The sequence below is a fragment of the Scleropages formosus genome, chromosome 3, assembly GCF_900964775.1.
Source record: "Scleropages formosus chromosome 3, fSclFor1.1, whole genome shotgun sequence".
Lineage (NCBI taxonomy): Eukaryota > Metazoa > Chordata > Actinopteri > Osteoglossiformes > Osteoglossidae > Scleropages > Scleropages formosus.
In genome coordinates, this window is record NC_041808.1 from 11,353,243 (window position 1) to 11,364,093 (window position 10,851).

At 45.1% G+C, this 10,851-nt stretch overlaps 1 protein-coding gene across 1 annotated transcript; it reads left to right on the forward strand.

Annotated features, from left to right (window-relative positions):
* Positions 1-87: 87 nt before the first annotated feature.
* On the forward strand, positions 88-6,958 carry urod (uroporphyrinogen decarboxylase). The gene is made up of 10 exons (XM_029250645.1): positions 88-200; positions 1,512-1,624; positions 2,742-2,821; positions 2,930-2,992; positions 3,224-3,421; positions 3,575-3,736; positions 4,174-4,311; positions 4,646-4,746; positions 4,976-5,042; positions 6,376-6,958. The coding sequence occupies exons 1-10, from the start codon at positions 178-180 to the stop codon at positions 6,538-6,540; spliced, it is 1,110 nt and encodes a 369-aa protein (XP_029106478.1). The 5' UTR covers positions 88-177; the 3' UTR covers positions 6,541-6,958.
* The last annotated feature ends 3,893 nt before the right edge of the window (positions 6,959-10,851 follow it).

A 10,851-nucleotide genomic window follows, 5' to 3' on the forward strand; every position in this document is an offset into this window, starting at 1 on the left:
CCTTTTCCACCGGTCATATGACTTCGGAAATATGGCTGCGCACATAAAGGAGGCGGTGAAAAAGGGGTGTGGACGATCTGTGACGGTATTTAAATTAGGAAACCTTACAACGACTCATCCAACGGTGAGCAGCTTCATAGAAAGACGAACGTCGAGTCACAGGCCAGCGGCAGAATTATGACTCAGGACAGCCTGTATCTGTAAGAATTATTAATATTGTTGAACTTGGTGGTGCTAAGTAACCTATTTAGAGACATGCTTACGCTCATGTTCGTCGTCTGTGGGTCTGCGTTTAATCTCCGTTGTTGATCGGTCGGATCGGATCGCTTCTCTCTTGTGCTGTTTATGGTCTTCTTAGTCTTTCTTTTATTTTTTTTTTAAATCAGTTTTGATCTTCTTGGTATTTTAATTCCAGCGTTTTTAGTTTGCAGTGTATAATACACTTTCAAGCGCACATGATCTGGGAACGTAGTGGTTCGCGCTGCTGCCAGGCTTTTCACCATGATGAAGGTTACCAGTTCGAATCCCCCCTTCCCAGCTGTAGGAGCCTTGATGGAGGCACCGCTTGTCCTCAGTAGCCCCGCTAAATGAGTGAATCAAGTCACTGTGGCTGGGTTCGCTGCTTCTTACGAAATGAGGAAATCAAGTCTTGCCGTTTTTAAGCCATATTAGAGTTTCGACTTTTCCAGATGTGCGAATACTAGTGATGATGTCGGTGCGCACGTGGTGGAGGGGCGGGCGGTTGTTGTGCTCTTATCGGCGGCGATCACCTGTCGGGGGGGGGGGACTGGGCGGCCCTGGAGGGGCACTGACACCCCAGCGATACCACACTGCCTGCTGATACCACGGTGATACCCCACGGCAGGGGAAGGGAAGGGCTCTTCTTACTTGGAGCCCTGATAAAACGTCTGCCTCTTTATTCATATAATTCCTATACAGTTCTGTCTAAAACTGCTGTTTCACAGAACTAAATGACGATTATTAATTTAATCTTATAGCTGCACTTCAAGAGCTATATAACCTTATTTCCCACTTTACTGGGCTTCTTTTTAATAATAATTATGCAGATGGCTATCTGTTGCTTTATTAGTAACTTTACTGCGGTAGTACTCTTGATGAAGGTATTTATATTTATTCACTGAGCTTGCTTTTCTCCAAAGCATCTTACAATGTTAAGGCACTCGCTTATTTACCCATTTACAGCTGGGTAATTTTACTGGAGCAGTTTACGGTAAGTACCTTGCTCAAGGGTACCGCAGCAGGAGGTGGGATTTGAACCCGCAACCTTTGGGTGCAAAGGCAACAGCTCTAACTGCTGAAATTACTCAACTGTATAAAAGTGTAAATCATTGTACAATTGATTAACATTTAGTCATCTTAGTATTAATCACTTCACCATCTTAGAACAGTATTCAGGAGCTAAAATGACATTAATCATCTTCAGATACTTAAGTGTGATACATTTTCAGATGGACTGAGCAGTTTGGTTAATTCCTCTTTCTTGCTTTTAGGCCAAAGGACTTCCCAGAGTTGAAGAACGACTCGTTCCTACGTGCCGCGTGTGGCGAAGAGACCCAGCACGTGCCTGTGTGGTGCATGAGGCAGGCGGGACGCTACCTGCCCGGTAAGCTCTTCTGGGTCTGTTTGCCCACCTTAAATGCTGCACCGTTGCTTAGAATGACAGCACACATACCGGCAGTGCTTTGAATGGGAGGCAGCTTATCAGTCTCAAATTCCCGTGCACACATATATTGCTCAAAAATTGAGGCATCTGTAAGTATGGGATTACATTTATTTATTTAGTAGATATTTTTTTCCAAAATGACTTCTAATAGATACTTTGTGGTGTTACCAGCCCACACGCCTTATTACAGCTCCATTGATTAATGAAAGACATCCTGAGTTTTCAAGTTGTGAACGATCTGTTTTCTAAAAATTTTCTTTGTAACACAAGATCTGTGTTCACCCATCAAGCCAATAGATGGTAGAACAGCACACCCAAACTGCAGTGGAGCATAGGACACCTTTAGCTTAATTGCCATATGTGGTATTCGTAAAGGTAAAGAATCCTAATAGTGCAAGTAAAATTACCTGAGCTGTTACCATGGAGACTATAATGGAGATGAATAAAACTGAAAGTAGAGATGAAGACTGCACATTCCTATGGGATGAAACTGTGAACAATAGGGACTGAATATGAGTTTAGGGAGACGATGTGTTATCTCAGACACACACGTGCACACGCGCACTGTCAGAAACCGCTCGTCCCGAGTGAGGTCGCGGCGAACCGGAGCCTAACGGCACAAGGGTGGAAGGCGAGGGGACACACCTAGAACAGGACACCAGTCCATTTCAAGGCACCCCAAGCAGGACTCGAACCCCAGACCTGCCAGAGACCAGGACCCAGCCAAACCTGCTGTCCCCCCCCCATGTATTATCAGTAACTTTAAATTCTAATGCAGGTAGTATTTCTAAAATAATAAAATGTAAATAGTCTTGGGGGTCATTTTTAATTTTTGTTGTTACAGCAGAGATTTTCATAAAACCTAATTCAAGAAAAAGATGCTTTACTGATTTTGGTAAAAGTGACGAAGTGCATTACAAACAGTGTTCTGGCTCATAAGATGAACAGGTGTACTGTTCTTGGGACAGACAAATGTGTGCCTTAATTATAATTTAAACCCCAGCTTTATAATGAGGTGTCTCTGTATTGCATTAATCTGAATCATGTCCATTTCTAGAATTCCGCGAGACCAGGGCCGCCAAGGATTTCTTTGAGACGTGTCGCTCGCCGGAGGCCTGCTGTGAGCTCACCTTGCAAGTAGGCACAGAGAAGGACATTGGATTGACATTTGTCTCATGAGGCAGCCTGTCAACAAACTGGAGAGTAGAAGTGCCCATTCTTATACTTGTGTTTCTTGTACTGCAGCCACTGAGACGGTTCCCGCTTGATGCTGCCATCATCTTTTCTGACATCTTGGTGGTCCCACAGGTGATGGTTCTTTGTATAGAGAGGCGAGTTTGTGGTTCAGTTTTTGTTCTGCCCATCCAGTTCATGTTAGATTGCTTTCGTATTCGGACACCAGGAGACGCAACACTTGCACTTCATAAGCAGAACTGTTTTCAGGGCAGTCGGTGTCAGAATTTATAAGGAAAATAAAAGCTAGTCATCTTTGGTATGTTTCTGCTGAAGTTTCTTGGATGTATTCACGTGTTTGCCCAGGCTATGGGGATGGACGTCCAGATGGTCCCTGGAAAGGGTCCCACGTTCCCAGAGCCCCTGAAGGAACCAGATGACCTTCAGCGCCTGAGGGCCAAGGTGGACGTGGCCACTGAGTTAGACTATGTTTTCAAGGCCATCACGCTTACTCGGCATAAGATCGAGGGGAAGGTGCCACTGATTGGCTTCACTGGTGCACCGGTGAGATGCTCGAGCTGCTTTTCACATACATGCTTCTTGTGTCTGGAATTGTAGTTTGTCTAAGACCCCCTTTGGGTCCAAGCTGCCTGTTCTTCATAAACCGCATATGCTGCATAAATGGATCCTTCATGCATCGCTCTTCCACCACTGCAGTGGACCCTCATGACCTACATGATTGAAGGGGGTGGCTCCACCACCCACTCCAAGGCCAAGCGTTGGCTTTACCTTTACCCTGAGGCCAGTCACAAGCTGCTGAAGCAGCTGACAGACATCATTGTCGAGTACCTGTTGGGACAGGTGGAAGCTGGGGCACAGGTAAGTGAGGAGAGCATTGAGTCTTTGAACTTCTAGTCCTACGGTGTGTCTGGGCTGCAGACTTGTGCAATCATGCATTGAACAAGAACTTACTGGTAAAGGATGAATAAATATTAATGGGATAAGGTGAAGACATTTTATGTGTATGATCAGGAGAATCATGTACATTTGAGAGACAAACTCCTTAGCATTCAAGAAGAATTTCATGATACTTTTATCTATGATAAACTTGAACTTTATGATGACTCTTTAGTTTGTCATCATGCAGCTCAGTTTAACTGGAGCCTGTTAACCACTAATCAGATCCAACAGCTGATGGTTGTGCTTAGTGTGCTACATACATACTGTATGGATGTGCACATTTTTGAATCATGGAAGGTTTGTACTCTGGGTCTCTTTAGTTCATTAAATGGACTCTGGTCTCTGTTTTGTCCCAGGCTTTGCAGGTGTTTGAGTCCCATACAGGCTGCTTGGGGCCTGCAGAGTTCAAGGAATTCTCCCTGCCGTATCTTCGTGATATTGCACGAAGAGTTAAGGACAAACTCAAGGATTCAGGCTTGGACAATGTACCCATGGTAGGGTTCACCTCTTGATCCAGCAGCACGATCCAGTAATACTGGGTGCTGAACACATCAAGGTCTTAGTGCTCCTCACGCCATCAAATTACATGGTTCAGAGAGCAGCACCATGCAAACTTGGAGGGCTTCATGCAGTCTCTAAGTGACTGTATACTGTACCATTTATTCCAAATGGTATAACTTGTAGCCTGAGGCGGGGCTGTATAAAGTGCCAGTGTATGGTACTGCAATTCACTATATGACCAGAAAGTGGCACTAAGCAACAGGCTGAAGATAAAAGGTACTGTATGTTACATTCTTGTTGCTGTCCTTTTTCTTTTGTTTGTCTTAGATTGTGTTTGCAAAGGATGGTCACTACGCTTTGGAGGACCTCTCCGAGTCGCACTACGAGGTGATGGGTCTGGACTGGACCATTGACCCTCGGTCAGCAAGGTAATCTGTCATTTGCCCATCTGTCCTTTACAGAAAACTGGAGATTGTTGAAAATAATTAAAAGCTCCTGAGGCTTGCCTGGGGAAATGAGCACTTTCCATGCGAGACTGTTGCTCGGGTTACAGGGAAGGTGTTGACCAGAGATGCATGGACTGCCTTCAACTGTTTGGTTTGCAGCGCTTCAGCATGATGAAGGCAGTTCCAACTTGTGTTCTGGCTTTATTTTTAGGGAGCGAACAGGAGGGAAAGTCAGCCTGCAGGGTAACATGGACCCTTGTGCACTCTATGCCCCCAAGGTAAGAATGTGCCCCCTATGGTTCTAAAGGCATATTGCACAAATAAGTATGAATGACAGGAATAAGGATATTTGAAAACGATGAAATTCAGATAGTCAGTGGATATCTTGATCAAATGTCTGTCATGGATTTAATGCGTTGGTTACATCAGTGGAAGCATTGTGCCACTCCAAAGCCCTGGGTTGTTTTGTGCTTCATCTCCTCCATTAATGACTCATGTAGCAGATTAGGTGCTTAAAGGGCCTGCTTCCATGGACACTATTTCCATGGAAATGCTATTCATGAGAAGATGTAAGAAAAGTGTGTGTATTTGTGTGTGCATGCTGTGGTCCAATGCTGAGCTTTGCTGTGAGGAGGTCAGCACCTGCCCCCTGATATATACCACATGTTTATAGTCTGGCATGGAAGCTACAGCTGGGAGGATGACAAAAAAAAAAATAAAGCAGCAACTAATCTGGAAAACATTTTTCAGGCCTTTAAGGCATAATACATTTTGTTTTGTATTATCACAAAAATAATGTTCATGTTCTCTTAGTGGCTTTTTGATTTTTAAAAAATGGCTGTAATGGAAGGGAAAATTTGCTGATCAGGCTTATCCAAGTCAACATCTATAGCTTTCCATTAATCCATCCTTCCATCCAATTTCAGTAACTGCTTGTCCTGAGTGGGCTCATGTGAACCAGAGCTTATGTGGCACAAGGCTGCAAGGGGGGGTTACACCCTTAATAGGATGCCAGGCCATTGCAGGGTAGTACGTGTATATATATATATATATATATACATACACACACACACACACACACGGCAATTTAGAGTCATCAGTTCACCTGAACTGCATGTCTTTGAACTGTGGGAGGAAACCAACGCAGCCACATGGAGAACATGCAAACTCCACAAAAAGTGAGTGGGGATCGAACCCATGTCCTCTTGGGCTACCCATGTGTTGTGAGGCAGCAGCATTACTCACTGCACCACCCTCTCACCCTTTTGATTAATACAGCTGTACATTTACTGCAAATGAGGTTCAACACTCAAAAGGCATGCCAGCAGCACCTCTCCTGTGACAGAAAACATTGTTATTTTATCCACTTCTCAGTTTAAGATCTGCTCTGTGAAGGTTAGAGAAAATGCATATTGTTGTAATGTAGATTTTTGTGTTATAAAGACAGATCTTGTAAGTTGACAGTGTACAGCATTATGAATAATGAGCTGAACACAATCTGAATTTGTGTGATTAAACCACTTGTTGGCAACACAATCTGAATTTTACAACGGTGATTTTTTTTTTTTTTTTTTTTTTTTTTTTTTTTTTTAAAAAAATGTGTGAATGCAGGAGCAGATTGGAGAGATTGTGAAACGGATGCTGGAAGGTTTTGGCACCCGCGGATACATTGCCAACCTGGGCCATGGACTGTATCCCGACATGGATCCGGAGCACGTGGGGGCCTTCGTGGAAGCCGTCCACACCCACTCCCAGCGGCTCCTCAAGCTCAAATAAACTTCGTCCACACGATCTCCACCAGACAGGTCAAAAACCCATGTAGCTGCTGTTCACTCAGGTCAACAACCAAAAGCTCATGCTTGCCAAGGGTGTGATAAACCACTTGTTGGCAACACAGCAAGACTGTTTAGTGGATGTAACTGACTAGTTGTCTTTAGATTATTCTGTGACACAAATGAGAGCAATAGCACATTTCTGTCCTTCCCAGCAGTTTGGAGCATTTATTTGGTACATCTTTTAAAAAAAAAAAAAAAAAAAAAGGCACCTTGATACACTCAAGACTAACTGACATTCTGCTCTAGTGTGAGTGAAAAATGAGTGTGGCATGTGTGCATTGTAAATTTTATACTTACCAGAATAAATTATTTTGGACAGGGTTGTTTTTTTTTTTTTTTTAAAAAAACAACTTGTAAAAACATCCACCTAAAACAGTATGACATTTCTAACATTACATTTCTAGATGGGGAAACTTTTGCTGAAGGCCCATCTTTTGTTTTTCTTTCCCACTGCAGGGGCAATTTATTGGAAATCAGTTTTTTTTTTTTTCATTTCTTAGGCTCCCATGAAAATCTCTTGTCTCTTCCACTGTTTGCTGTATCTCACAAGCAGAATCAAAACAAGTTTAATCCTGTCTGATGTTTTTGTGGAAAGCAAGCAGCTGAGATAAGTAGATTCATCTAAATCCAGACTTTGCGTTTGTGCTTAAGGGATAGTGCTGGGATTTGACAAAAACAAAATAGTTCATGAGAGTTGGTGTTTGCGTCCAGATCGGTACATTGTTGCACGCCCGTCTCTACAGGTTTGTACCTGTTTCTCCTAACCATCCTGCTCTGGCTATTTTGCCTGTGTGAGGCAGGATACTTCATGAAACATCCTTTGTTCATCCTTCATTTATGTCAGGTGAAAAGGATTTGTACCCCCTCGTCTGAATATCTAAGTAATGCTGGCATTTCGAACCCCAGCAGTGCTAATATGTGTGTTTGTCCTGCACACGGCTGTTGCCTTCTACTGATCCACAAGCAGTATGCTTCCTCAACACGGGCTAGAACACATTCTCACTGTAGCGTGAGCTTCCGTACGCCACGGAAACCCACCCAACTCCAATCAATTTAGTTGGCGTTCTGGGATTTTTAAAGCTCCGCTCCGTCTTTACCGGTTGGCGGAGCGTAAAGCAGAGTTGCGGCCGCGTGCTTCTCCAGACTGCCGTCTCTGTGCCTGAGACGCCTTCCCTCAACGGTGATGTTTTTAATTGCAACAATGAATTCACACTTTTTTTTTTTTTAAATGCATTTTTTTAAAACTCCCTGGGGCCTCCTTAAAAAAACATGCGGAGGGGGAGAGAGCTGGGGGGGAGCAAAATCAGCCTCAATCTTTCAGCGAATCAGCAGGCCTGAAAATCCAATCTGCTCCTGGAGACAGGCGGCCGTACATCATTTGTCAGGGGCCGCCGCTATCTCTGCTCTATCAGACGGAGGGGGTTTGGGGGCTTTGACCGGGATTGATTGGACATATTAACGCCAGGCGGGCGAGATTTGTAGGGCCTGCCTGCGATGTAGATTCGGGACAAAGGAGCACAGGGCACTCTGTGAGGGAATGCGGGTAAGCGAGGATGAAATGGCCAGAAGAGTGGAAACGATGACACCCGACACGTAGAATCACAACGGTGAACGGTGCTCAATGCAACATACATAGGAGCACAGTTTGTCCAGCATGACCTTGCCCCCATTCGAACGCAGTGTTTTTTCAGGGGCCGATGGCCGTCGCCACTTCGACAATTAGTGATTAAGTGTCCAGGGTTGTGTAGAAAATATGGATGTTGCTGTAGACCTTATATCACACCGAGCACAACAGTCAGCCGTCAGCAGGACACCGGAAAGCCATTAATAAAAAGCATGTCTGTCACAGAGGGCCCGCCTTGTTTGGCTGCCTTCTGACGGCAAAGAATACCGAACTGTTTCGAGGACTTGAAGACCTTGGCCAGTGGTCACACGGGGACCAACTTTCTGTGACACAGCCAGAAAAGTGGGCGTCAAACAATTACCTTCGTTGCTGGTTAGTTACATCAGCTCAACCTCAGCCGTGGGATCTAGGGGCAGGAGCCCCTTCCGACTCACCTAGAGACACCAAGGAAAGCAGGGAGGCATTATGTATAAACCCATCTGGTTCAGGGATCCACCTGTGACACAGCTCCTCCTGTCCTGTCTGTCTTGACATCCCAGAGGCTGCTGGGAAAGCTGCTCCCTGAAGAGCGGGACGTATAATCGCGCTGACAGGACAACTGCCCTTCACAGGTGCCGCCAGGACTTCCTCGCGAGGCTCTCGTGCAGGCGAGCTGTCGTCTTCCGCTGCTCCGTTTTGGCAGGCCGATGCTGGCTTTGACACAGATGGACGGCCTCCTACTGGGGACTGGGGGCTGGGGTCCGTTATCGCCATAGCAACCCACGACGAGAGCCTCAAACCTTCCATCAAAGGCAAGGTTCCACCCAGGCTTTTTGCTGTGCTGCCAGGAAAAGAAGGAAAAAGCCCCCAGCCCCGTTGGGCTCCGACCGGGCATCCGTACGCTCTGGCTTCCCGCCGCCCCCCTGCGACAGCAGCCCAGAGCAGTGGAAACAGGTGTAAAAGTCAATTACTCACCTGTCTGCCCCAACATGTCACCCTCTGTCCATACACGGGCAGGCGTTCCCGAAACACTACGGTAGGGTTGTTCCGAAGCCCTCCTGAGAGTACCCGCGCTCTGAGGGATGCTGCGTATAAAAGACTCTGACACAAGGAAAAGATTGTAGGCTCAGAACGAGCAGCCTGCAAACTGCAGAATGAGCACAACCATTCATAATGTCACTAGTAATAATTATACCACTTGAAATGATCATTTTTCAGCCATGAGTAAGGAACGCTCACTTGCTCTCTCTCTCTCTCTCTCTCTCTCTCTCTCTCTCTCTCTCACACGGCGCTCCGTATCTGAAGTGGGAGGTTAATTCTTTTCCATCCAAACCCACATACCTGTGCCAGTTGAGTCGCTCTCCTTTCCCAGGAGACCTTGCTCTCTGTCCCTTCGATTAGGACAGATAGCATCGCCCAGCGACTCCTGCGATACACACAAACATCAGCAGACCGTGGGGGGAGGGGAAGGAGCCAGGGCTTCTCTGGCTGCTGCAGCTCAGATAATTAATGGGCTCATTTACAGAAGCAATCAATCTGCCTGGGCTCAGCGGGAGGAGAGTGTGTGGAGCTCCATGCTGATGCTCCTTGCTCCGCACTCCCTCCAAGCCTCCCTTAAGTCCAGCTCCAGGCCCCAACCTACCTGGCCCAACTCCGCAGGGGGCACCAGGTAGTGTAGTGGTTAGGGTGTTGCCTTCAGATTCAATCCCTGCTCCAGCTATTGTACCCTTCAGCAAGGTACTTGCCCTGAATTAATACAGAAAAACACCTAGCAGTACAAATGAGTAAATCGTTGAAAACAGCTTAACATCGTGAATCGACTTGAGAAAAGTAACAGTACTGAACTAACATCATTGCAATATTAGATTTACCTTAATCGATGGCTACGATTGGTTCAGAAGGAAGATAATATATTGGTTATTTCAAAAGTGTGACAAATTGAAGGAAAACAGCTAGACTGACACCACTGTGGGACAAAAACCTTATAGGTTTGAGACACTTGGTTTCTTTGTCCCAAAACATACAAGGCTTTTCGCAGAAAAAAATACCAGCGTGGAAGTTAGAAAAATGAAGTGTCGGCTAAACGACTGATCGAATTCATACATTTTTACGGTCACGTGGTTGAAACGTACAGCACTTTGTGGATCCTGGCATTTCGTGGCTCACAAAGTAGGAAGAGAGGTCTCCCGTCTGAGGCGAAAGACAAGGCAAGTCTGTGTTTCACACTTTATTCATAGAAAAGCACTGAGATTTCAACACAAGTCATATAAAATGGTAGTAGCATTACATAAATAGTATTAAAGTTTTGTTTCATAGACATTTGCTCAAGAGGTTGCACAAACAAAAAAAAGTGTTGATGAACGATACTTCTGTGGCAACAAATACTGGATACCTTTTTTTTTAAAAAAAAAAAAAGTCAGTAGCACAAAGAGGCAAAACACTTTTCTCTTAAATCAAAACTCTAAAACAGTAGATAAACTAGTGAACAACCGCTAACCAGCGCTCATTATGCTTTCTGTCTAAACTCTAGGGACAGGTCAAAAACACTGGTACAGTTAACACATACAGACACTTAGGGTGTGGGAGAGAAAACTCAAAACACGAGAAAAGGAATTATTCTCTTTTTTTTTTTTTTGCAGTGTTATCGGA

Bases quoted from the DNA above. Each gene is read 5' to 3' on its own strand.
- urod (XM_029250645.1), top strand. From the start codon at position 178: ATGACTCAGGACAGCCTGTATCT. The intron at 1,625-2,741 runs GTAAGCTCTTCT...GTCCATTTCTAG, and splicing joins GGCGGGACGCTACCTGCCCG to AATTCCGCGAGACCAGGGCC. The intron at 4,312-4,645 runs GTAGGGTTCACC...TGTTTGTCTTAG, and splicing joins GCTTGGACAATGTACCCATG to ATTGTGTTTGCAAAGGATGG.